This window comes from Rattus norvegicus, chromosome 16 (genome assembly GCF_036323735.1).
Source record: "Rattus norvegicus strain BN/NHsdMcwi chromosome 16, GRCr8, whole genome shotgun sequence".
Classification (NCBI taxonomy): Eukaryota; Metazoa; Chordata; class Mammalia; order Rodentia; family Muridae; genus Rattus; species Rattus norvegicus.
The window spans coordinates 71795902-71823570 of NC_086034.1; the positions used below are offsets into that span (position 1 = coordinate 71795902).

Here is a 27669-nt window from a genome sequence, read left to right on the forward strand (position 1 = left end):
ACTCACCACGACCCTTCCAGTGCCCACACAGACATTTTGGCTTGCAGGACAAAAGGACTTTCTGCATTTTATCAGGACACTTAGCACCCAGGGCTCTCAGTGGTAGAGGGAGGGATCCCAAGGGTGTTCTGTGGCCACGGAGACAGGCTAGCCCATTCCTGAGGAGTGTACCTGTGTATGCTCCACATTCCTGAGTGGCACTGTGGGCAGAGTTCCATATTTTTCCCCCCTTGATGCATGTTATCTTTAAAAGCTGATCTTAATCTTCATATTTATTTATACCCTCCTACCTCCGTAAAAGATTTGAGGTCGCGTACAATTCAAAATGCAGATACTGTAAAATCTGAAGCCATTAACAGAAAACTAAAAAGATCAGAGCCAAGTACAAAGAAGGAGGGGAGGGAGAGGGAGAGTAATTTACGGGGGGGGGGACTTAGATTAAAGAAAGCAGCTAATGCGACTGAGAACAAAATGCAGCTCTGAACTCCGTGGTAGCTTGGTGGGCGGCTGCCAGCTCTTATAATAATATAGATTATTGCACCTCAAAGGCAGGTTTAAATGCCTCCTGAGGACTGACTGGCTACAGGAGCTTGGTCAAATCGCTTCATCTCTCTCCGTTTCTGTTTCCTCATCGGTCAAAGGATTTTTTTTTTCTCACAGTGCTCTTGAGAGAATGCTATTGGCATCAGCAGCAACATCACTACCACAGCACACACTGTGTGTATGCTGTAGCTCCGAATGTCTCACTAGCTATAGTTAATCCCGAGGTGCGCGTTTCGGATTTTAGCATCTCTAACACCGATGTAACGAAGACAACGGGGTCGCCGCAGATTATTTGGCAGCGCCTTTCTTTTTTATTCGGTCCAAAATAACAGTGCATTGTGGGATAGATGAAAGAGGTTATTAGCGTACTCCTGCCTCACAGGAGCTGTATAAAGTGTGTGCCGGTTTTGTCCCACTTGACAGGTAAGAAGATGGAGGCACAGCCAGTATAAACGACTTATCTAAGCTCTGGCATCCAGCAAGCAGCGGAACTATTCAACAAAACTTTCTCGGTTGGGAGGTCAGGGAATGTAGTGCAAGGGTAAGCGCTGGCCTGATGGTCAGGCTTCTCAGTGAGAATCATCTCCCGGTGCTGAGTATGTCTATGCAAATGCACCCACGTCATGGGGCCGAGAAGGAAAGATGATTCATATCTCCCAGCTTTCGCCCGAGAGCTTCACTCTGTGTAGGAAATGCCCTTCCAGAGGTCAGAGAGGGACACACGATTTCCTGGTTCCGTGACTCGTCTTCTGCTTGGGATTTCAGATGAAGGATCTCGGCAGACGCTGGGTGCAAGCACGGGTTCTCTGCCTTGGCCATTTTTCACATGGATGGCGGAGGAAGCCTGCCGATGGGGGCTCCTAGGCAGGGCTGGAAAGTTAGCTTCAGGATAGAGCTGAAGTGAGGGATTGGCCTCCAAGCAGAAGGGAAATGTACGAACCACCACTTGAAGTGAGGAAATGCAGCTTCAAAAGGAACGAGAAGGATCAGGTTGCAGATCAGTGGCCAAGCGCTTCCGTAGCACATACAAGGGCCCTGGGTTCGAAGGGTCCAAAGAACCCTTCAAAGAGCGGCGAGGAAATAGTTTTCCCATGCAAGCGGAATGGAAGAGGGAGCCAACCTGGAGCCATTCCTGAGTCTGAGACCTAATCGTGCAGCTTAGGAGCAAATTATCCGGTGAGACTCAGTTTCCTCGTTATGCTAATGGGTATCATAACATTCCAATGGTTTACCTCACCTAGTTGTTAGAAGATCAATTAAGATAACAGATGTGAGAGCATTTTTCCAAATGAAGTAATGCCGTGTAAGTGTGAGTTGTTATCGTTGTTTTTCTTTCTAGGCAAGTACCAGCTTTGTGAGACTGGACAAGTTCTTACAGGGGAACTGAGATGATCACTAGTTACCAGACTTGCCCAGTTTTTTTTTTGGGGGGGGGCAGCCCACAGAGTTTGACTCAGAATTCAAAGCTCCTCGTGTCTAATGCCTCGCTTGTCCCTGGTTGACCCAGTGCAAAGGGTTGGGGATGCCCCCAGAAGGTCTCTCTTCTCAGGTTCTCAGATTCCGCCCTGCAGTGGGGGTCCTAGCCCCGGAAACAAGCTGACTGGGCAGAAGCGGCTCTTGCTTTGCCTTCTCTGGCAATAAGACAAATTTAGCAGCCAATAAATCCTGACTTCCTAAGCAGTACCCAGCCAAATCACACCAAGTCAAATGCATTCTCGAAACGTTTCCCTGATAGATCAGCTCTAGGAGGTTAAACAGAGTAAAATCTGCATGACTTGCTAGGCAAAAAGAGAACAGGATAGTAATCCCACATGCCTGCGACTGCAGATTCTACACACGTGTATCCGTGTTAGGGTTTGAGATAAAATCGAACTGCATTTTTTATTTTTTTATTTTTTTAGACAGAGGTTGACCATAGGTAAGGCCTACAGGAAGTAGGTGGTGTTGCTTACAGGAAGGAGTCAGAGGTGGAGGACTGCTCTTGTCATCTAAGACCCTCTAGTCTGAAGGGCCTAGCAGCCTGCTGCCTGGGAACCAGAAGCTCCACTTTCAGTGCAGGCAAGCAATGGCCATAACAGGGACACACTAAGTGGCCCCCACCTTTTCTGGCCTTCCCTCTGAAAGAGAAGGAAGGAGGAAGTAGGAGGAGAAGGAGGAGGGAAAGGAAGGGGCCTGGGAAGCCTAAAGAAAAAAAAGTGCTTAATAAGAGAGAGGAAGTTGGGGATACAGTTTGCCCTGGTAACGAGGTTTAGAACAAAGTAGCCATTTGCGCACTGAGAGTGCCCCAGGAGGGACCTTTCCCTAGACGGAACGAACACATCACCCGCTCCTCTAGCCTTTCTGGAAGATGCCCGGCCTTCCGAGCAGGGCCTGCCTTCTCTGGCAGCAGACAAAAGGCCATTTCTGAGTTACACAGAAAATGTGTTACTTTGCCAGAGGGTCGGGTAAGCGCTGCCCTGGTCCATCCTGGCCCAGCAGAGCTGTTTGCAGAGGGGGCCTGTCAGTCACTAGGAGCCCTGCGTGAAAGGGGCCCCTTGTCAACTTCCCCTGCCTTTGAAGTGACTGGGATGGAGGTGCTCAATTAAAAGCCCATCAGTCTGTAAGTAAATCAACGCCTATCAGGCTTGTCACATCAAACAAACGATTATTACCCCAGCCCGCCCACCCCATTAATCTGGCTGTTCCTTCTTGACGGCTCAGGGTCAGGGCGGTGTAAATCCTGTACTGGATTCCAGCCACCTGGATCGGGATGAAAGCCCTGGTATAACACACCACACTCTCAGGCATTTCCCAGGGCCCCTGGAGGGAGGGCCTCTGTCCCAGAGGGGTGGTGACAGAGGAGTCCTCCAAAGACAGGACCTTGGGAAAAGACATAAAACGGGATGGAGATGGAGAGACATAAAGGAGGGATACTGCAATAGAAACACCAGAAGAGTGTTGAGATCGAAAACACTGGGAACGTTAGGGTCACCTACAGACACACTCCCAAAGGACAAGGTCTCTGGATGAAATTCTTAGACCTTGCATTCTGAGGCCCAAGTCAGAGAGTGGATTCAATCCCAAGGTGGTTTTCTTTACTTCTCCCCATGTGTCACATGGTCAAGGGAAAGAAGGACGGTAGAGAGGATACAAGAAAGCATTCAGATTGCTATGCCGTTCCCTGTGCCGGGCATCAGAACTGGCATGGGAAGAACTGAAGGTGGTATAAACAGGATACATTAGACCAGTGGTCCCCAGTCTTCCTAAGGCTGTGACCCTTTGACACAGTTCCTCACATTGTGGTGACTCCAATCATAAAATTATTTTTGTTGCTACTTCATAACTGTAACTTTGCTACTGTGGTGAACCGTAAAATACATATCTGGTATACAGGATATCTGTGTGACTCCATGAAAAGGTCGTCACGACCCACAGGTTGAGAACTACTGCATTAGACCCCAGCCCCAAGTTCAGATGGTCTACCCAAGTCCCTAAGAACAACTTTGTTCTGGCGACGTTCCCCTAGGTTCTGTGTGCTGGTTTGAGGATTCCTTTCTGCGTGCTGGGATCAAGCTCTTGGCTTTTCCCACTGTAGAATAAAGGGAACTGTGAGCAGGGAGGAAGGGACACAGTATAGTTTGAAAGAAGGGTGGGAGTTGTGTGAGAAAAGAAGTCAACCACATCTCTTGAAAAGTCAAGGCAGACTTATTGGGGAAGGAAACTACCGGTCCCTTCCCAAAAGGTTTCCCCACTGACTCGCGGTGGTCCACATTTTAAAATGGCAGTCACTTACTTGTCCACTTGGAGAGGAGTAACTCCTTAAAGAAAGTGCGACCAGAACTGAAACAGAGGACCCAGGAGAGGAAGCTATTTTGGCTCTCTTGAGCAAGGAGTTCTGCTTACCCAGCCTCGCTTGCAGATTATGTTCACTTCCTACTACACAAAGGGTGGAGATTTTCGAAGTAACTGGAGACATTTTTGTCCCTGTCTTCCTCTAGGGTGGTAAGAACTGCTCACGGGAAATTCTGCAGACAGGCTGCATTAGTCAGCTTGCTGGTGCTAGGACAAAACAGCCCAGGCAATCAACTCGTAAGGAGACGAGACTTATTTGGTTCATAGTTTCAGCAGTCTCTGCTCATAGTCATTTGGCCCTGTTGTTTACAGGGGTTGGGACAAGGTAAATCATGAACCTTGGTGGCTGTGAAGCAAATAAAAGGAGGGTGGGGCAGTCCTTAATACATCCTTCAGGAGTGTGCCCTCGGTGACTTAATTTCCTTCTCTAGGCCCCATCTCTTAAAGATTCTGCCACCTCCGAAGAGTGCCAGGGGCTGGTGGCCAACCCCCTGTACGTGGGCCTTTGTAAAGGATTTAAAATCCAAGTCACAGCATGGACTACTACCCCAACTGTGTGTGTGGGCTTTCTCTCAAGCGTTCTCTAAGGAGCTGGCTGCCCATCATGCCAGTGTGAACTAATTTGTCCTGTCGTCGAGATCCAGCAGTGCACGGTGCCTTTGTTATCTACGTTGATAGACGTGTTGAGGCTTACCCCAGAGGTGAGAAGGAATCATGTCCACTGCGTATCTGTCCCGCACTGCCTCTCGTGTGGTGTCTAAGCAGAATTTTATATTTATAACTTACAGGCTCTTTTCTAAATCATTGGACTATAGCAGTGAATAGGACAGGCAAGGCCCAGGGATGTATGGGGATCCTTTACAAAGGACCCATGTGTCTGATTCTTCTTCGTCACATGTATGCTCATTAGGTAGATATTTGCAGAACCTCTCAGTGCCATTTGCACAAGGAGTCAAAGAAGAGTTGGAAGGAAATTCTGTCCTGGAAGAAAGTCGCAGCTAATGAAATCTAAGTCGGTGCATGAAGTGGTAGGCACCATAAGCTGGGAAAAGATGAGAGAGAGAGAGAGACAGAGACAGACACACACACACACACACACACACACACACACACACACACACACACACACACACACACACAGAGAGAGAGAGAGAGAGAGAGAGAGAGAGAGAGAGAGAGAGAGAGAGGGAGAGAGAGAGAGAGAGTGTTCAGGGAGGAGATGAGGAGATAATTTATTCTTGCTCTTCTTAGAGAAGGTCTAGAATGAAGCACTGTATTTGCTGTTGGGTCATGTCAGGTTTTTTAATATGCTTTATAATATAGTGCTGTGTGGGCTTAATGTCTGCTGTCACTGGCTTCAATGACATTCTAATTCATTGTGCTTGTAATTACAGCCAAATCACAATACCCTCCTCCATCAAGCAGGTGGACGTAACACAGGGAACTCGATTCCACGCTTCCCCAGAGGTCCAGGTTACGGCTGGGAACTCCCAAGACGCAGGAGTTGTGTTCCTTAGAGTTGGGCAGAGGCTCTGAATCCAGGCTGCAGCTCAAAGCCAGGCTCTTCAAATGCTGGCCTTGTTGCTTGCCTGCTGCGAGGCCATGGGCAAATCACTTGAACTCCCTGTGTGTGTTTCCCCATCTGTTAAATTGGGGTGATAAGAGCCTTGGCCTCATAGGGTTATATGACAATTAAATGCATGTAAATCATTCACAACAGTGCTACAGAGAGTGTGCATTCAACAATGCCCGTCAGGATTCCTGCTCAAAGTGGTCTCTTGGAGGGGAAATGCTGGGAAGGCACTAAATCAATCAACGCACGGTGCCTTCTTGCATTTTAACATCGCTGAGTCACTTACATTAATTATATTTAAAGCTTGTTTACTTATTGTTATTTGTATGGCTGTTTTGCCTGACTATATGTCTGTGTATCATGTGTATGCCTGGTGCCCATGGTAGCCAGAAGAGGGCATCAAGATATTCTAGACCTGGAGTTACAGATGGTTATGAGCCACCATGAAGGAGGTGAGAATGAATTCCAGGCCCCACTTGAAGAGCAGCCAGCACAGCTCAATTACTGAGCTATCTTTCCAGCCCCTAATTTTGATTTTAAGTCTCTCAGTGCTTGTAAACATTTAAATGGTTTTTTTAAACTAAAATTGCGTGTTTATTAACAGTTAATTAATTACTGTCCATGTGAGTTTAACTGTATGTGCTTGTTCACATCCTGGTCTCTCCTCTAGAAAGAGCCATTATCTTGTATTTGTATTATTATTATTATTATTTTTTTGCCCTTTTGGAAAACGTATTTTTAAATTTATTTTAATGTTTTGGTTTTTTTGAAACAGGGTTTCCCTGGTTGTCCTGGAACTAGCTTTGTAGACCAGTCTGGCCTCAAACTCACAGAGACCTGCCTGTCTCTTCCTCCCAAGTGTTGGGATTAAAGCACTCACCCACAGTGACAAACTTCCTCCAACAAGGCCCCACCTCCTAATAGTGCCTCTTCCCATGGGGCGAGCATATTCAAACCACCACACTCGGCCTATACAGATTTAGAATTGCTCTATTTTTCCATTGAGTTGACCACTCAGTCACCAAGGGACACTTCCTGTGCTGGTTTATCCTGTCTGCTACATGCCCAGCTCCTGATTTCTCCTGACTTTTGTTTGGGACGCCTTTCCCTCTCCTTTCAAGTTCTAGCCTTTTCCAGTTGTCTGGAAAACACAGCATACCAACAGGAATTTTGTTATACTTTAAGGTTTTATGGAGCAGTGCATTGGACACAACACAACAGAGGCCTCTTCTTGCTGTTTTACGTCATCTGAAGCCTTGGTTGGAAAGACTCCAAAGATTTGGGGCTAGAACGACTGTCTGGAGATGTTGTTATTCATATCTGGTACCTGGAGTTGGATAACGTGACATGAGGCCCAGATAATGATATTGACTGACGTGTCTACCTGTGGTTGCTACATACTTGGGCTTCCTTATGACGTGTCTCAGACTTCCTAAACAGTCGCTCAGACTGCTAAGAGTGACTGACTGTCTCATCAGACAAAGCATACACAGCAGCTTCCTTTAATCTCGCCTCCGACGCCAGCGTTGCTTTTGTAATACTTTGTGGCTTGAAGGAACCACAAACGGGCCCAGACTGGTGAAGGTAGGCAGATGCAACTTGTACTGAGAAAAGTGCCAAAGGGTTTGTGGCTTTGTTTTATAGATTGACCCACGACTTTTCTTAATCTTAAGGTGTTGCTTATACACTCCAAATAGATTTTTTTTGGGGGGGGGGATGGGATGATCATTTGATGGGGGAGGGTGCATCAATCCTTCTTGGCCGCCGCCTTCTGCACGGCTGCCAGAAAGTTGCTCAGGTGTTCGCACTTTCTCTTGGTGCGCATGTGCGTGCCCACCTTCTCCTTGATGAACTTGAGGGCGAGCTTTTCCTTGGACACTTTGAGCAACTCCATGGTGCGCTGCTCATAGGATGTGAAGCTGTACACCTTTCGGATCGTGTCCTGGGACTTGGTGTGCTTGGTGAGGCTCCTTGTGGCCCTTGTTGAGGCCCATGGCCATGGAGTAGCACGGGGCCATGGCTGCTGCTCTCTGATGGTGGCCAGGACAGGAAGCATAGTTAGATTTCAAAATAATTTTTATCCAGCCTTACAATTTATTTTTAAAGGCTTAATTGTATTTTAATTTTAATTAACTAATGAATGAATGAATGAATTGTATGTGTGTGTGTGTGTGTGTGTGTGTATGTGTGTGTGTGTGTATGAGAATGCATGCTACTGCGTGTGCATGGACATCAGAGGACAACATCTGAGAATCAGTTAACTCTTTACCACCATGTGGATCCTGGGGACTGAACTTAGGTTGTGGATCTTGGTGCCGGAACCTTTAACCCCTGAGCCTTTTCACTGGGTTCAGTCTTCGTTTTTTAACTAAAATCTTTGGTTCGTTTACATTTAAAGTAACCATGGAGATTGTACTTTAAATCTATCACTGTGTACCTTTTATTTATTCCAAATGATTTTTGTTCACTTTGCCCTTATTTTTCCTTCCTTGGAACTGTAATGCAAATCGCTCCTTTTCCTACTCAATTGTTTGGTTTTTTTTTTGTTTTTGTTTTTTTTTTTGTACGCTTTTTCAACTCTTCTCGGTTGATTACTCAGTAATCTCTGTCATCTGTGCATAGAGAACAGATTTATCTGTATTCTTTTAGTTTAAGAGTTGCTGAAGTGAGCAGAATAACCACTCCAGAGATTGCTGTCTGTCATTATTTCATTATAAGCTACCTTAAATAATACTTATATCACATCCTGAGGAATCTGAGAACTTCGGAACATGTGCGCTCCATTTACCCGTCCCTTCTCTTCTGTCTGTCTGTCTGTCTATCTATCTATCACCTATCTACTATCTATCTATCTATCTATCTATCTATCTATCTATCTATCATCTATCTATTATCTATCATCTATCTATCTATCTATCTATCTATCTATCTATCTATCTATCTATCTATCTATCTATCATCTATCAATTATCTATCATCTATCTATCTATCTATCTATCTATCTATCTATCTATCTATCATCTATCTATCATCTATCACCCCGTGTAGTTTGATCATCATCAACACTAGTTTAGATCTGCACAGATATTTTACCTTCTGATACTGCTGAGTCCTTCGTTCACGTCTGTGTTTTCATTTGGGATGCTTTGGGGTCACCTGCCTCCCCGAATGCTCCAGGCATTTCTTTAATGTGCACGCGCTAAATTCTGGTTCTGTTTCCTGAAAATGTCTTTGCCGTGCCTTCGGTTTTGAGGGACATTTCCAGTGAGCATGGAGTTTTAGGTCAGCAGTTATTTTCTTAGGCTGCTGTAATAGCTCTTTCTCTGCAGCTCTCCTCCGGTCCCATGTTTTTCCTCTGTTGCTTACTTCCAGTTTTAACCATTACCCTTTCTTTTTCTTGTAGCTGCTTTCATGAGTTTCCTCTTGGTTTTCTTACTTTTAGTAATTTCCCCGCAATATATAGCACTGTGGTATCTTTATATTTTATCTCTCGTGGGCTTATAATTTTTAAAAATTCTGTAGCATTACTTTATTCCATTTTTCATATTTTTTGGAGGATTCCTAGCCAGGATTTCTTAACAAGTTGCTTCACTCACATCCTCTCTCTCTCCTCCATCTGAGATCCAATAACGAAAACGTTAAATGATTTTACTGTGTCTCCGCATCTTCGATGGAAAACCTTTTCTTTTTATTCTAAACCTTGGATGTCTATTTTACTTTGAATTGCTCTATCCCATCCTTAATCTCAGCAAATGCTCTAGGATTTCCATTTCACATCTTTTAAAAAAGCAGACCACATTTCTGTTGTAAAACTATCCCTTTTTATTTTCTTGAACACACCAATGATAGTTTAAAGTCTGTCCGATAATTGGGAGGAGCTCACTGTTCCTTCTTCTCCTCTGTTTCTCTCCCCTCTCAGATTTAATGTCTGGTAATTTTCTGTTGAACTCAGGCACTGCTCTAAAACTCTCAGCTTCTAGATGATGTACCTTTCTTCCTTCCTATTAGAGGCTGGGATGTGCACAGTGGAGCCTCGCTTAGGGTGCATAAGGCCCTGGGCTCAGCCCCTGACCCCGTAAATGACGGCACAAAAGATCATTAATTTTCTCGTGTCAGGGAGTGAGAGTATGGTCAAGTCATCCTGATGCCAGCAAGGGTTCCTAGGAGCTCTGTTAGGGTGCCACACATCTCACTGTTCCTTTCTTAGTAATCTCAGGCATAATTCTGAATATAGAATGTAATTAACTGATTTCCAGACAAGCAATCTTTCTGGGAATTCCAAAGTTTTACCAAATCACCTCCCCACTGACGGCCTTGAACTCTAACCCCTGACTTCCCAGCTTTGCCTTCAGTCTGCTAGCATGATGCATGCTGGAGCACCACGCCATGACAAGGGACCTAGAGGCAAGGCCAGAGAGAGAAACAGGGCTCGCTTCAAATTCCTTCTCTTTTTGCTCTTGGCTCTACCAGTTCTGCCAAACTCAGTTGCTTGCAGGTTATATGCTGTTGCATTATACGTTTGATTTAACTGTTTTAGTTGTTATTAGTGGAAGGATTTGTCTAATATTCTTTTGATTAAGTAAAAGTTTTTGTTAGCCAGGTGTGGTAGCACTTAGGAGGCAAAGGCTGGCTGATCTCTGTGTGTCTGAGGCCAGCTGGTCTATGTACGAGGTGAGTTTCAAGACAGCTAGTGCTGCACAGTGAGACCAAAACGAACAAATGAATGTTTTGTTTATCATCTGAATGTATTTATACAAACGCTTTTCTTGCTTTGAGATTTATAAAAATGGTGTCATTCTGCTGTGTTAATCTTTTAATGTCTGGGTGACAACGGACCAAAGGAAGAGGCTTAAGACAATAAATACCTCACTATGTCCTGTGGATCATAAGTCTGGAATTATAATGTTGCAGTTCTGGCTTAGGATCCTTCATGAGGTGAAGTCAAACTATCAGGAGGCCATATGAAGGTTGAACTAGAGTGGAGGCTTTCCCTTTATGCTCCCACAAGTTGCTGGGAAGTTCTCATGGCTTACTGTCAGGAAGCCTGAGTTCTTCCCATGTGTGTCTCTCCCAAGGTTACTCTGAGAAGTCATCTTCTGCTTTTTACTACGTTCATGCAGAAGCAAGATATCGACATCAGGATGAGGTGTTACAGAATTTGTGAGTGTTTTTTTTTTTAGAACGACCACATGTAGGTGGATTTCTGTTTTCACTGAACATTAAGTTCCAGGCTTCATTTGTATTGTTGCGAATAACTGTGATTCATGTATGTTTACCGCTTTAGTATTGCACAGGGAGGATGGACCGAAACTGTGTTTCCTCCACTGTCTTCACGATGCATGTGGCTTGTTAGAATCTTTTGCACTTTGATGAATATATCCTGGTATATAGCACAGGCTGGTCTTAAACCTCCTATCTTGGCTCAATTTCTCTTGAACTTTGACTGCTACATTTGATCCAGAAAACATTTTTAAAAAGCCACTCATATGACGTCTTTAAGAAAATACAATGTATGTCGTATTCACCCCAACTCCTGCTCTTAATTCTTCCCAAAGCCACGGCTTCTGTTTACTTTCCCAATGCCATTTCTTCATTTTCTCTTTAAATGTAATAATCCATTGACTTTGATTTGTGCTGTCTGTATAATTCTGGTGTGGGTCCACCTACTGGAGTATGACTGATCTACCAGCTGCCATGTCCATTTTTGTTCTTTTATTACTTTTTCATTGAAAAAATTTGATATAATGCATGTCAATTACGCTTTTTACCCTCCTTCAACTCCACCCAGATCCTCCCCACATCCCTACCCAGCCTTATGCTCTTTTTCTCTCTTTCAACAAACAACAAACAAAACAGAAGAAACAAAAACAAAGAAAAAAAAAACTTCAAGAACCACGAATCCCCCATACAATTTCAGTAAGCAAAAGACCAATAAGATGAAAAATGTCGAAATAAAGCAAAGTGAGACCAAAGTCCACAAAAATTCCATTGAGTTCATTTTGTGTTGGTCATTTTGCGTGAGGCCTGCCCTGGAATATGTTAGATAAACCCAGCGACACTCCATAGGAGAAAACTAGGGTTTCCTTTGCTAGCAGGTACCAATGGCACGGCTAGCTTCTTGGTTAGGCGTTGGAGACAGGGTTTACTTCCCTTCTCACTACCAGGACTCAGTCTGGCTTGAACCTGTAGAGGTTTTGTGAGTGCTCTGAGTCTCCGTGAGTCCGTCCATATGTTTATCAATAGGATGATCGTATCCTCAGAATCACCCATCACTTCTGGTTCTTACACTCTTTCTGCCTCCTTTCCCACGGAGATCTCTGAAGGCAGAGGTTTGACTAACATCCCATTGAGGACAGAGAACGGCAAAGTCTCTCACCTTCTGTACCTTGCCCAGTTTTGGCTTTCTGTGTTAATGCCTGTGTTTCTGCAGAAGAAGCTTCTCTGATGTGCGTTGGGAGAGGCACTGATCTGTGGGTATAGCAATGTGTCATTAGGAATCATTTTACTGTGATGTTCCTTTGGTAGAACAATATCAGGCTTTCCTGCAGGCCCATGACCCATCTGACCTCAGGTCACTGACGTAGGCTTCAAGGTTTGTAGATTGGTGATATTGACGATTAACTTTCTCCTCTGGTGATGTGCACAGTACCTGCCAGCATCATGAATGCCAGTCAGTAGGCGTGAAGGCTCTGGTGAGGCACCAACTCAACTCAACGTCTCTGTGTTTGATGACATATGTAAGTATTGTCTTCAACGACAGGGTCTTTCCATCAGGTTGTCTAGAACAACCAGTAGTCTTGGTAATAGCTTACAATATTTAGGGGGTAATCCATGCAGTCCAGCTCTTTGCCCAGTGACTCAACAAGATACAACCAATTACCAACACTACAAGTTTTAATTGGTTGCATAGGATATCTAGCCAGGGTATTCTCTCCCCTATTATTTGGTGACTCCGTTTAGATGTCTTTCATATATGTATATATGTATATAAAGCTCCTATAGTAGTGGTTTCCATGCATAGCTGTTTTTTGAGGCAGGTTCTCTCTATACAGTCATGATTGTCTTGCAACTCACTATGTAGACCAGGCTGGCCTCAAACACACAGAGATCTACCTGCCTCTGCCTCCCAAGCGCTGTGATTAAAGTTGTGTGCTACCACATCTGGATCCAAATGGTTTTTCAAGTGGTGTTTAATGTTATCGGTCCGTCTCCATGTTCCTTTTTTTTACCTTTCTCTCCCATCCCCCTCCTTATGCAGTCTTCCTCCTATTCTGGTTCCCCCTTTATTACTCCATAACACTATATTCTCCTTCCTTGGGAGATCCTTTCCTTCCCTTGGTCCCTTACTAGATAACCTCTGTGGTTACTCAGACTACTGAACACATTTCAAGCTTAAAATCCACATGTAAGAGAAAACATGCAATATTTGTCTTTTTGGATCTGAGTTACCTCACTCAGGATGATGTCTTACAAGTTCATCCATTTACCTGTGAATTTCATAAATTTTTAAACAGAATTGGATATTGAAGTCACTTCTGACACTGTATTAGGGTTAATCTGAAGTTTTATGTGGTGTAGTGTTATGAAATTGGGCCTATCTGTGTTTCGTGAGTGTATGTTTAGGATTATACACCTCTTGGTTAGGTGTTCCTCTTAATAATGCCAAGTGACTCTCTTTATCTCTTCTGAGTTTTGGTTAGAAGTGTGTTTTGTCAGATCCTAGAATGGCTGTTCCTGATATTTCCTTGTTCCATTTTCTTGGAATACCCTTTTCTATCCTTTGACCCTGAGATGGTATCTGTCTTTGATAGTGAGATTCGGGTGTTGAAGTAAGCAAGAAGACGGATCTGGTCTTCTAATCCAACCTGCTAGTATCCGTCTCTTTCCTGGGGAATCGAGTTCATTAACATCAATATTTGATATTTAACGATGGGCATTGATTCTTGTCTGTTTTGTTTTGGTGGCATTTGCTGAAACGGCTTGTGATCAACTCCTCTGGAGCTGTTAGTGAGCTACTATTCCCGGTGACCTACTGAGTGTACGGATCCCCGTATTAGGCTGAAGGTCCTTCTGGAATCTTCTGTAGCGATGGCTTACTGGTTAGAATTGTTTCTAATGTTTAATATTTTTATCGTGGAGAGTTTTAGATGTATCCTTAGATTTTATTTTATTTTGTTGGGTTTAATATCTTGGGTTATTCCTTATTTTCTGTCTCCCCACATGATCCCTTCTGTTGGGAGAGGCCTCTGACTGAAAATCTTGTTTGGATTATTGAGTTTTCCCATCTTCAGCGCCATCTCAGTTTTTCTTCAGCAATTCTATCTTTATTTTCATTTCTCCAACTGACCACACTTCAGTCATTCTGTGTTTTGTTCTCTTGGAGTATACTCATGTATTATTTGAATCATTTGAACATGGTTGTAATTCTTTTTTAATATTTTGGCCTGGTAGTTCTTCCAAGTCATTTTATTAGGTGGGTGCCATTCTTACACAGTTGTTAGCAATTAGTGGAAGGGACGCGCTGTCTTGGTTTTTCCATGTTGTCTCTATTTCTGTGCTGGGGCTTACGTACCAGGAGTTCGTTTATTGCTTGAGGTTTTCTTTCTTTCTTTTGTGTGTTTTATTTTAAAATTTATAGGCATCTTGATTTTTCTTTCAGTTCAGTGGAGGACTGAGGCTGAGTGGGATTGATTTGTACTTTCTTCTCTGTGACTGGCATTTAGGGCCAGAGGTTCTATCTATCCGATAAGTTTTTCTTTGAGAGTCAGATATTGAACTATGTTATCTAGGACTTCCTTTGTCTGCTGCTTTCAAACTCTCCACATGCTGGTGGCCTTCCCCAGACTCAGATCTGGTCCTCTCCTTGGTTTCCCAAATACCACTGCAACTTCTGGGAGATCTGGAACTCTCTGACACCCAAGGGCCTAACCAGGAGTTGAATTCTAGGTTAAACCAGGATTTGATCCCTTGTCTTTAGATGTGGAACTCCCAAAGCACTAATAAGCCTTACCTAAAATTAAGAATGTGTTCTAAGGGAACACATGGTGTTTCCTTAGAGCCCATAAATGAGATTGGAATGAATACACCAGAGCCAGTGCCTGTGTGTGCTTGCATTAGTCTCGTAGGAAGCGATTCTAGTTCCGAAATCCATGTTCATCGGCAGCCACTGTCTGTTTTGCTGGAGGTGGGGCCTCTGCAGAGGAAACAGTGAAGAGCTGAGAATACAAACTGGATTCAGATGGCTCTGGGTTCCAATGTTGACCTTGACACGATGGATTTCTACAGTGAACTTAGGGGCGTTCTTTTGTTTTCTTATCAGCAAGATGGCAGTGCCAGTGCCATGCTTGCTAGGCTCTTATAAGGATTATATTTCCGGCTGTATTATAGGTCCCAGGATAAATACAGACAATATCACATGATCAATTAAAGTCACGTGGTTTTCTGGTTAACACTGTGTGGGAAAGCGTGGGATACAAGGGTGGCTCTGGGTATCTCAGGAGGTCCCAAATCTTGACTGCTTGCTATGCACTGTGGCCCAAGTTGTTAAGGAACTAATGTTTCTCAGGGTTCAGCCCTTACTGTAGAGTTTTTCTCAAGGAAGGGAAGAGCTAGTTTAACTAGGAGTAGTCGGGCGGTTAGGTAAGGGCAAGGTTTACTATAACTTAAAAGCAAACACAAAGGAGCTGATGTTCTGTACAGGGGGCTCCAGTGTTTTTCAGTCTGCTCTAAGGAAATCCTGGACCAGGGGATGTTCCTTTGTTGGGGAGATATTCCAGTTTGGAAAGTACTTGCTGTGCAAGCATGAGGACATGATTTTGTTTTCCAGAACTCACATGAGAAATGACAGGACCTGTTGGCCCATACTTGTAATCACAGCACAGGGGAGCCGGAGACAGCTGGAGATCTCTGGGGTTTGTAGGTCAGGCAGTCTAGGTTATAGGGGTGAGTCCTAGGCCAGTGAAAGACCAGAACACAAAATAATAGGTGGAAGATGCCTTAGAAGTAAAACTCAAGGTTGTCCTCTGGCTTCCACAAGCATGTACATGTATGTGTGTGCACATGTATATGTATATGCACATGTATGTGCACACACACATATACATTCACACATTTTCCTCAGCGCTGTGGAACTTAAGGTTGCCAATTAATCCTGCGGACATACAAATACAATGATAGATGATAGACACACAGCCTGAGGGAGTCTATCGGGTTAGGAGAGAGAGAGAGGGAGTTATTCACTACCAACTGGCTTCCCCTCCCCCCTAGTCTAGGTGAGAGGTTCACAGGACATGGGCTTGATCTGTTAGTATTTTACAAGGTTCCTGGCCATATACTGATGAGTTTATATTAAGCATGTACCTTCCACATGTGCAGTGTTGTGCTAGGTTTTGTGAAGCATGCAAAAAGGTGCATGAATAAAGATATATAATGTATGGATATGCACACGCGCACACGCACACACACACACACACACACACACACACACACACACACACACACGTCTACAAGGAGTGTTGAGTTTAGCCAGTATAGGTCCTGTATATGTTTTATATACGTGAAAGCAACTATAAAACAGGCCATAAGGTCATTAGAGATGTGCCAGTTACATTTTACGGGAGTTCAGAAGACAGGAGAAATTACCCACAGGGAGAGTGTCAAGCTGCTGGCTGGTCAAACTCTGTTCTCAGCTTTTTCCATTCAGTTCTTCATATCATTGACATACAATGGCCGGGATGATCTGGTTCTAAAAGCCTGAAACACCAATTTCAGCACATACCACAGCTTTCAAACCTCTAAGTGATTTTTCTATTGCCAATCGCAGTAATTTTTTTCCATTTTATTAACTTGAGTGTTTCTTATTTACATTTCGACTGTTATTCCCCTTCCCGGTTTCCGGGCCAACATCCCCCTAACCCCTCTCCCCCCTCTTCTCTATGGGTGTTCCCCTCCCCCCATTGCCGCCCTCCCCCCAACAACCCCTTTCACTGGGAGTTTAGTCTTAGCAGGACCAAGGGCTTCCCCTTCCACTGGTGCTCTTACTAGGATATTCATTGCTACCTATGAGGTCAGAGCCCAGGGTCAGTCCATGTATAGTCTTTGGGTAGTGACTTAGTCCCTGGAAGTTCCAATCGCAGTAATTTTAAAGTGGAAGCGTTGGAGTTCTTTTTGACTTCCTCCTATCTCATGGTTTGGGCTCCCAGTGCATTTTCCTGTGGGGATGCTGTATATGCGAACATTTCCCTGTTTATGTTTGGGCTGTCTACAAGGGTGATCTCACTTGTCTCTGTCTGGGGCCTCTGGATTTCTGTTATGAGAAGTTTCTGGTTTAGGGTTTACATATCGAGAGATCAAGGCCTTCTGCACAGGGCCTTTGTTGTAATTTTCATGTACTGATATCCTAAACTCTGCCAGCTTCAGGTTGGTGAAGGGTTCTTAGCTTGCTGACAGGCTGTAGGGCACATGATTGACTTAGTAGTAAGCCCTGACCCACCCTGGCCCACTGGCATGGCTTGAATCTTATGGATGCCCAGGAGTCTATATGGAGTTGATTCTCTAAATCTACATATCTATTCCTAACCTGCCCCCTGAGTATTTTCTGTAATAGAGGCTCCCGTATCCAACTGCCTATTGGGCACCTTCATTATGGCCATCCTAGATTTAACATGGTCAAAACAGGATTACTGATATATGTTAAACACACCCTAGGGCACGTAGATGCACTAACACTTACAGTTTCTGTTATATGCTAATCAGTTTAATGGCTGCTATCTCATTTTGGCATAATTTGCACATATATTATTATGATAGCTGCCTAGCACAGCATGCATGCACACACAGAGAGAGCACGGCTTGCCTTGGTTAGCTCAGATATGCTTTGCTTTGGCTAGTCCAGCAACCTTAAGGTTTATAAGAGGCTCTTTAAATTCTGAAAGTTTCAGTGTTTCCCCCTTGCTTTATTAATATGGTGGTTTGAATAAGAAGGGTCCTCTTAGGCTCTTAGGTTTGAGTGCATGGTCATCAGGGAGTGGCAGTACTTGGGAAGGATTGGCAGGCAGGAGCGTCTTGGAGTAGGTGTAGCCTTGTTGAAGGAAGTGTGTCACTGGGGGTGGGCTTTGAAGTTTCAAGGCTCTGACTCAGGCCCAGTGGCTCCCTCTCCCTCCCTCCCCCCCCTCTCTCTCTCCCTGCTGCCTGTGGATCTGGTTGTAGAACTCTTAGCTACTTCTTCCTCACCATGTCTGCCTGGATGCCATGGCACTTCCCGCCATGATGATATGGACTAAACATATCTGTAACTGTGGGCAAGCCTCCAGTTACTGCTTTCTCATATAAGAATTGCTGTGGTCATGGCATCTCGTCATTGCAGTGTAACATTGACTAAGATGGTCATGTGGCTTCCTGTTCCTTCTGGGTTCCTGATGATTCTGTTTTGCTTTTCAGGAGAGGAAAAGCAACTTTCTACCACTCTCCCTGCAGTCCAGAGTCTTAACGAGCCTGCTCGGATCACCAACTTGCTTGCATCAAGATCATCTGGGGTCCTTGGGAACAGGACTGCTTCTTCTACTCTTCCAAACCAAACTTTCTGGGGAAAGGGCCCAGAATTGTAACCTTTTAAGCAAGTTTCTCAGATTCTTCCTAAGTGTACTGTGGTTTGAGGATCACTGCCCAAATCTCTTTTCTCCTTTGGTATTTCATTTTAAATATTCATGGGAGAGGCATTCCAGGGAGCCCAGAAAGAGAAGGAGCTGACTATGTTACTCAGCCTCCTGTCACTATAACAAATAGCCAAGACAATCTCTTATAGAGAGAAAAGATTTATTTTGGCCCAGGGTGCTGGAGTTTCAGTCCGTGGTTGATTGATGCTGTTGCTTTAGGGCTAAGTCGAGCTACATGAGTACACATCATGACTGAAGTGCTTGGTAGGACAAAAACCACTTATATAATAGCCATGGAACAGCAGAAGAAAGGGGGTGGGGGGCCCCACAATTCCCTCTGAGGGTATAGCCCCAGTGACCTTAACGCCTCATACTAGGTCTTAAGGTCTTAAAGGGTTTCCCTTGCTGTCAGTGGAAGGATCTGGGGACCAAGCCTTTACCACACTAGCCTTTGGGGACACTTCTCCAAGCCACAGCAGTGACTCACAGCTACTCTTCATGTCACTGAAGTTCTTTGGGAGCCCCAGAACCCTGTGTGGCCATAGTCAGTGCCACACACATCTTGCTGAGTTGTATGATCCCCCCACCCCCTCCTCCTACACTTTCTGGAGCTACAACCGCAACCTAAAATAGTTTCCATCAGAGAGGATCTTTTTTTTAAAAAAATAAGGATTTTCTCAGTGATTTTTTTTTAAAATCTTGTTGATCTAGGCATAAAATTCAGTAGAGGTTGATGAAGTTTAGATATCATTACAGGTTGACCAATGTCCAGGTATGCCTGGGTCTGGAGGACTGCAAGAACTTCAGTGCCAGCATCAGGATGTTCCGAGAAAAGCGGGGTGAGCTAGTTACCCTTGGAATATGCCTTATGAATCAGCCTATGAGTTAAAATTAAATGTATCAGCAAATATTAGATTTGAAATGTATGTAGGCTGCATAATAAGAAAGACCGGTTTAGAATGAGATGTATTTTTGACTTGTCAGATGTGTGGCAAGGACCCCGAACAGCTCGTGGTGGTGAAGATGGAGATGGCTCTCACCCTTTAATGACGGTGTGGTAGGGGCCATGCTACTCCTGTCAGAGTACACCGTGTTTGACAATAGGGGAAGGAACACATCGGGGGTAAGGCATGCTTTTCAGATCCCGAGAGCTGGATACATTGTCAAAGGTACTGTTCATTTGTATTATTAGCAGACAGTCCTTGACCAAAATGACGGGGTTCCAGGGTGTCACTTCCACCCTGCACATCATGTTCTTTTCTTGTAAGGACCTCCAATGCCTTCCACTCTCCCATCATCCACTGCTGTGTTCCTCTTCCCAAAGAGTCTCTGGCTTATTTCACTTAGCAGCACGATGATCTTTACCTCCCTCCATTTCCCTGCTAATGACTTAATTTAACTTCTTTATGGCTGAGTCAAACTCCGCCATGTATTTTTTTTTTTTTGCTTATTCTACGTATTTTAATTTTTAAAGCCTTTTATCTTTTAAGGATGTACACATGGGCAAGATCTACTAAGTTAATGAACGCCGAGGCTGACCGAAGGACTTGGAATTTGTGATCAGTGCTGCAACAAAACCCGGATGTGTAGATATCTCTGTGGTGCGTTGGCTTCAGCTATATTCCCTGGAGCAGTGGTACAGTTGGATCACACAGTAGGGCTGCTGGTTAATCCTGGTTGTCAACTCGATACACCTGGAAAGAGAGAGCCTCAACTGAAGAATTGCCTTAATCAGATTGACCTGTGGGCGTGACTGGGCAATTTGTAGGCAGGTGGGCCTTGGATGTTTAAGTAGTTGAATCCAGGAGCCAGCCAGTGAGCGGTGCTCCTCCGTGGTTCTGCCTCTGCTTCTGCATGAGCGCCTGCCCTGTCTTTCCTCCGTGATGGACTGTGGAAGGTAAGCCAAAGAAACCACCCCACACCCCAAGTTGCTTTTGGTCACAGTTTTTATCACTGCTACAGAAGGAAAGCTAGGATAGTGGGTCTACTTTTATTATTTATTATTTTATTTTTTGAGGAACCTCTATACTGACTTCCGTGGTGGCTGTGGAAGGGGTTCCTCCCCCCTCCCCCGCTTTTTTTGCTGTCATTGTTTGTTACTTTCTTGCTTGTGTCTGTATGTCCCATGCATGTTGGTTGCACAGAGTCCAGATGGCCCTCATGGTACTGAAATTTCAGATGGTTTTGAGCTGTCCTGTGGGTATTGGGAATTGAATCTGGGTCCTCTAGGAGAACAGCCAACGCTTTCAACCACTAAGCCGTCTCTCCAGCCCCCTTGTTTGTTACTTACTTGATGATCTCTGTTTTGCCTGGGGCGAGATGGGATCCTAATATAATTTTTATTTGCCTATCCCAGAATGCTAATGCTATCGAACCCCTTTTCATATAGTCACTGTCTGTATTTCTTCTTTTAAAGACTGCTTAAATCCTTTGCCTGTGTACTGAGAGACGATTCGATGTTTCGCTGCTCAGTGCTTAGTTCCTTATATAGTCTAGATAGTCAAATGTATAGCTGGCGAAGGTTTTCCCTCATGCTGTGGATTGTCTCTTGGCTCTGTTGCTTCGTTTGATGTGCAGAAGCATTTTGATTTCGTGAAATCCCATTGTGGACTCTTGCTCTTATCTCGCCTGGGCATCTGTGATGGTTTGTAGATGCTTGGCACTACAGGGAGTGGCACTGTTGGAAGGTGTGGCCTTGTTGGAGTAGGCGTGTCACTGTGGGCGTGGCTTTAAGACCCTCACCCTAGCTGCCTGGAAGCCAGTTTTCTAGCAGCCTTCAGATGAAGGAGTAGAACTCTCAGCCCCTCCTGCACCATGCCTGCCTGGATGCTGCCATGTTCCTGCCGTGATGATAATGCACTGAACTTCTGAACCTGTAAACCAGCCCCAATTGAATGCTGTCCTTTTAAGAGTTGCCTTGGTCATGGTGTCTGTTCACAGCAATAAGAGCCTAACTAAGGCAGCATTGATTTGGGAAAGTCCTTTCCTTTAGGAGGCTGTTTGTTTTCTGACCTAATAATGGTTTAGTGCCTTGCATGCTCCTTGGTCATGATTGCGTAGAGGGAGAACGCCGTCTGTTGGGGCAGAAGAGATGACCTGTATGCAGCCTTGGAAGCAGGCTTCTCCTTCCCCCTCATCTTCCTTCCAGTGGTCAGCATCTGCACTAACCTCACAATACAGTGCCTGACTTCTATAATACTTTCAAGGTCCTTTAGAACATTTCCCCTTCTTCAGAACAATGAGAGAAAAAGTGTTTAGGTAGACTAAAAAGAAATCATGAGTGTATTATGGTGGTGGAAATGTACCATTTAATATCTAAACATTTATTTGAACACACACACACACACACACACACACACACACACACACACACGTATGCATTTCTAGCTATGCCTTGGCTCTTCCCCCTTCTGGCTGTGTGTATATTTAAGGCTGAAGCAACAGCATCTATCTCGGATTACGAAGTGGAAGGTTCATATTCAGGCTGCCAGAAACCTGGGTTCCTTTTCACATTTATAGTCAAGATGTCACTCGGCAAGAGTGTTTAGGTCACGTCTTACTCGACTCCTGCAGTCTGGGTACTGTGGTTTCCAGTCAGCTGGGAACCTGGGTTCCTGACCCTGGAGCCGGCAGCTTGGTTGTTCTGGATTATTTATATTTGAATTCTTGTGAGAAAGAAATAAGCGATCATGTCGAAGCCACTCTTATTTTGACTTTTTGTTGTAGCAACTGACTGTTTTTCCTAAGCTATGGCAGCAGAACCCTGGCCCCTTGCAGCCCTCCCTAGTATTGATATATGGAAAGGACATCCAGCCTCCTTCCTAAAAAGACCAAGAGTCAAGGCTGCTTATGACACTGGAGACAGGTTGCCTTTAATTTTGACCCCACCCAATCACTGATTAAGCTCCAACAGAGAATAGCTGGGAATGGGCGGGGCCATGGTTTGCTTGTTACCAGGCTGCATCATCTTATAGGGCTTTAAATGGGCATCCTCATCCTCATCATCAATCAAGTGCACCAGGCTCTGCCTGTCAGCACAGTGCTAGCCAAATCTGAGTGCTCTGGCCTTTTACCCCCTCCAGACAGGTATGGGGTCAAATGGCGTGGGAGGAAGATGGCCGTTCCCTTGCTGCTTGCAGGAACCCGCTCCGTTTCTGGGAGTAAAAGTGCCCTTTCCTGTCTTCCAGCATACATTTGGATGGTTCCTTCACATTTCTTTTTATTATGTGTATGCAAGTAGGTCTCTGTGTGGGTATGTGCATGTGAGTACAAGTGTCAGTGGAGGCCAGTAGAGGGTGCTACCTTGTTGAAGAGAGTTCCTTTCAATTTTTCCATGGGCCGTGTCAGTGCAGCTTCTTAGAATATGATTTGTGAAGTGTGTGTGTGTGTGTGTGTGTGTGTGTGTGTGTGTGTGTGTGATGCTTATGTGTTTGTGTGTACACCAGTGAAGACAACAGGTGAGCCGTGGAATGGAAAGTAGTGGTAAGAACCTACCATTTACCAGATGTCTGTCTGTGAGCTGTGCTTAACAGACACTGAGGCGCTTAATTCTTACAATGACTCTAAGCAGTGGGAATTGCTTCTGAAGTAGTTACTTTCTTGCTTCTGTGACAAAACACTCCGCCACAGCAATGTAAAGAGGGGGGATTATTTTGGCTCAGAGTTTTATGATGGGGAGGGCACGGTGGCTGAAGTAGTCCTTTTCAGGCCACAGACACAGGAACTTGTAAGAGCACATACTGGAAGTCTGGAGTAGCTGTAGCCCTCAAAGCCCCGTCCCCAGTGGCATGTATCAGACAGCTAGACGATGGGCTTCAAAGCTTCCACAGCTTCTCAAAACAGCACAGCAGCTGGTGATCAAGAGTTCAAACACATGAGCCTGTGGGGGGCACATGTAGCTGATAGTTTGTAAGTTGCATATACTGCACACTGCTTAATTTCAGTGAACCCTTTCGACACAAAATAACTACGCCTTTTGTTTTGTCTGCAAGAGATAATGGGAAAGTGGCAGCTGTAAATATTTGGTTAATCTGATAGGAACTGGCTACTCAGGAAGTCGGAGCAAAGGAATGGTCTTTGGGGAACCTGTGTAGTGGAGGTTTCCCATAGGAATTGAGATTCTGGATTCTGTTGTCCCAGGCTTCTCCACACACTGAGTGAAGGATGAACAGGGTCACAGCGCCTAATGGGAGAGGAACTAGATTTCCAACCAAGGAACTGGTGAAAGTTGTTGGACTCTGTTGTGTTTATTTCCTTGTGTTCTAATGGTTCTCTCAGTAACAACACAGACTTTGAGATTAGTGCTCTAAACCATCCTAGTTACCTCCCTCTATTCCTCCTTCCCTCCCATTCTCTCTCCTTCCACTTCTGTTTCCCATTCTTCCCTTCTTATTTCTTTCTTCACTGCATAGTCCAGGCTGGGTCAATGCTTACCCCACCCGCCAGCTTCCAGAGTGCTGGGGTCAGGGGTGTGCACTCCACCATTGGCCTCTCGATTATTTTTATCCTTTAAAAATCTGGCTTCTGTAAAAGCCTCTTGCATTGTGTAAAAGCTGGACTTCAGCACTTTCTATTCCCCTCTGCAGATCTGGCCCACTAATTTGTATGTGGGCCAAGCCATGAGAACAGGATTTCTTTTGAGGACCACTTTATTTTCTGTTAAAAATTAACAACCATCGGAGGCTAACATTGGAATGTATTGCCTTCTTATCTTCTCCCTATAATTAAAAATGTGTAATATAATTGTGGCGAAACTTTATATTTTTGTCTCTCCCCAGGCTTGGCCGTGAGTTTAACCATGTGTATGCTGTAACTGGTTGGTTTGTCCTCTGTGCACAGAGTCACACACATCCAGCCACCTCTTGCCCTGCACCCCACCCTTGGTGATGCTTCCACCCTTTCCTAAAGACCATAAGTTGGCAGGAGAAGTGAGGCTCCTCATCCCAGGGCTGCTTTTTCCTTGTGCTGGTGTCGTGATGTCCCAAGGGGGAGGCTGAGAACACCACAGAGGGCCAGTGTTCACCTCCCGCAGCAGGAGGGATTCCATCAGGGCTCTGCGTCTTCTTGGATCGGGAAGAACGGCTCTCAGGCCAGCAGTTCTCTTTGCTGGGTGTTCTGTGGATAGAATGCTTTTACTTTTGTCCATCTGACTCGCCCTCACCAGCCCTTCTTACTCATTCTCAGCATTTGGAGCAAAGCTCTGGGGCAGCATAGTAAGTGCTGGAAAAGAGAATCCATCCACTACTTTAGGAGAACAACAACAGCTCTATGGTTACAATTTATGTACCATAAAGTCTCCCCGTTTTTAAGGGCACAGGGGATGAGTTTAGTAAGTGTGTAGTTATGGGGCTGTCACTGCAATTGCCGGGATGATTCTGTTACTCCTGACACCTACTCAGCCTCAACTCTCACCTCCAACCCCAGGCAGTGACCTGTTCTGTCTCCGCTAAGTAGTTCTTTAGACATAGGGAAAGATAATATTTGCTCTTTTAATTCTAACTTTTATTTAGCACCCCCTTACTCTCGAGTGCGAGCATGCACACACCTCTCTTGTGGTTCCACCCATTTTTTTTTTCAGTCCAGGTCCTTTATTTCCTTTGTGTCCATTAGGCCATGAATCCGTATGGACTGGGCTCCAGCAGCCCAGGCTCCTTTCCGTTGGTCCTCACAAAGTGGGCTTCTCTGGGTGGCGCAGGCTGGCGCTTCAGCTGAACCCAGGTGCCCTTCTCTTTGGCTTCCTTTTTCTTCTGATCGTTCTCCTTCACCCGCTTCAGGAAGCTGTCTCTGCTCTTCAAGTGCTTGATGTGCTCAATCCGCACATTGATCCTCTTGGCCAGAATCTTGCCTTTAACTTGCTTATTTACAATGATGCCCACGGAATGCTGGGTGACATTGTAGACTCTTCCGGTTTTGCCGTGGTAATACTTATGGGGCATTCCTTTTTGAACAGTGCCCATTCCCTTGATGTCTACAATATCACCCTTCTTATAGATTCGCATGTATGTGGCCAAAGGAACGACTCCATGTTTCCTAAAAGGTCTAGAGAACATATACCGAGTACCTCTCCTCTTTCCTTTTGTGTTCGTCATTTTGGCGACTTACTGGAAGATGGCTACCTCGGTGGAAAGGCCCCACCCACTTATTATGATAACAATATTTTCCTTCATTCTGTGCTCAACTGTTGTGCACCAAATAGATACATCGCGCTATCCTTTCCTCAGTGAATATCTGTGCTACTTCTAGTGTTCAGTGAGTGATGCTACTGTGAACTGGAGGCAGGCTTAGAGTCTTTGCCTTCACCCTAGGCGTTCTCCACATCAGCTGCACTTCATTAGCAAGGAGCTAAGCTAACTCCAGTCCTTTCTTTGCTTCCCTTCCTCCTTCCCCTTTCCTCCTTCCCTCTCTTTTCTTCCCTCCCTTCCTCCCTCTCTTTTCCTTCCTTTTCTCCTATCATCTCTCCCCTCTCTCTTTGTTGAAAATACATTTTTCATATACTACATTCTGATTATGGTACCCCCCTGAACTTCTCCCCAACTTTCCACCCACCCAAATCCACACTTTTTCTCTCTCTCTCTCTCTCTCTCTCTCTCTCTCTCTCTCTCTCTCTCTCTCATGGGAATACAGACAGGCATCTAAGCAATAATAAAGTAAGATAAGACAAAATGAACAAACCAGAACAGGGCAAAGCAAACTAAGGGAAGGAAAAGAACCTAGAAAAGTACAAACAAACAAACAAAACAAAAACCCAAAATAACAAAACCCACATACGTTCACACACACAGAAAATTTTATAAAGACAAAATCCCAGAAACCATGAAATATATGTAAAAGATATACAAGAAAAAAAAGAAAAATAATAAAAGTAATACCCAGACAAAGCATTATGAGACAAGGAATCTCCCCAAATACCACTGAGTTCATTTCGTGTTGGCCAGGGTCCCAAGTGAGACTCTGTTGACAGAAACTGATTTTTCCTTTGTGAGCTACTGGAGATTGGAGATAGCATCTGGGTTAGGGATGGAGCTAGTGTCCACTTCCCTTTCAGTGCCGGGACCCCATCTGGCTTAGACCTGTGCAGGTCCTGTGGATGCTACCATAGTTCTCTCCCTCTCCCTCCCCCTCTCCCCCTCCCCCTCCCCTTTTTTCTTTGTCATTTTAGTGGAAGCTAGCTAGCTGTTCATCATGGTCACGATTTGTATTTTTTTTAAATGATTAACTGTGAACATTATTTCCTATGCATATGAACCATGCAAACAAGTTCTTTAGAGAAATGTTCAACCTGCTGCCTATTTAAACACTACTCTTTCTGTTGCTGAGTTTGGAAGCCCTTTGTGGAGTCTGAGTATCAATCCATTATTAGGTATATGACTTGCAAATACTTACCTTCCTTCCATGTGAGGCTTTTTGGCTCTGTCAATTCTGTCATTTGATGCACAAAAGCTTGTATGTTTGATGATGTCTAACTTTTTTTTTAATGACTTTCCTTCCCATGATTTTGAACTCGCATTCAAGAAAACACTTCACATTCAGCGTCACCACGAACTTCCCCTTTGTATTCTTATAAGACGTTTATTATTTTTAAGCAGATTTGGTGCTATTTTAAATTTTTCATTCCTATTTTTATTGTTACATGTATGGCTATTTTGCCTGCATGCATGTCTGTGTGCCATGTGCATGCCTGGTGCCTCTGGAGGACAGAGGAGGGTGTTGGATCCCATCTATAACAAGAGTTATGAGCCACAATGTGGGTCCTCTGTAAGAGCAGCCGGTGCTCTTAACCACTGAGCCATCTCTCCAGCCCCTTGTCTTTCTTTTTTTTTTCTTCTGGTCAATGGTCTTTGGCCTGTTTGGGGATCATTTTTGTATTTTGTATAAGATAAAGATCCAATTTAACCTTCTGCATGTGGGTATTCTTTTTTTTCCTATCATCACTAGTTAAAAACACTGTTGAGTGGTTCTGGCACTCTTGTCAAAAAATCATTTAATATATATATATATATACACATATATACACATATATATGTATATATAATGTGTGTATGTGTATATATATTCACACACTCACACTAG

General features: G+C 44.5%; 1 protein-coding gene and 1 long non-coding RNA gene across 2 annotated transcripts in view; one reads left to right on the forward strand and one right to left on the reverse strand.

Moving 5' to 3' along the window:
• Positions 1–438: 438 nt before the first annotated feature.
• LOC108348410 (uncharacterized) overlaps positions 439–27669 on the forward strand; it is a 39925-nt gene continuing 12694 nt past the window's right edge. The window contains exons 1-3 of the long non-coding RNA XR_005494963.2: positions 439–12684; positions 18386–19439; positions 19585–20497. This is a non-coding gene — a long non-coding RNA (uncharacterized LOC108348410). The remainder of the gene's footprint in view (positions 12685–18385; positions 19440–19584; positions 20498–27669) is intronic.
• Positions 25189–25707, reverse strand: Rpl21l3 (ribosomal protein L21 like 3). The gene has a single exon (XM_039095157.2). It carries the CDS (start codon positions 25686–25688, stop codon positions 25206–25208), a length of 483 nt encoding a protein of 160 aa, XP_038951085.1. The 5' UTR covers positions 25689–25707; the 3' UTR covers positions 25189–25205.

Bases quoted from the DNA above. Each gene is read 5' to 3' on its own strand.
- Rpl21l3 (XM_039095157.2), bottom strand. From the start codon at position 25,688: ATGACGAACACAAAAGGAAAGAGGAGAGGTACTCGGTATATGTTCTCT.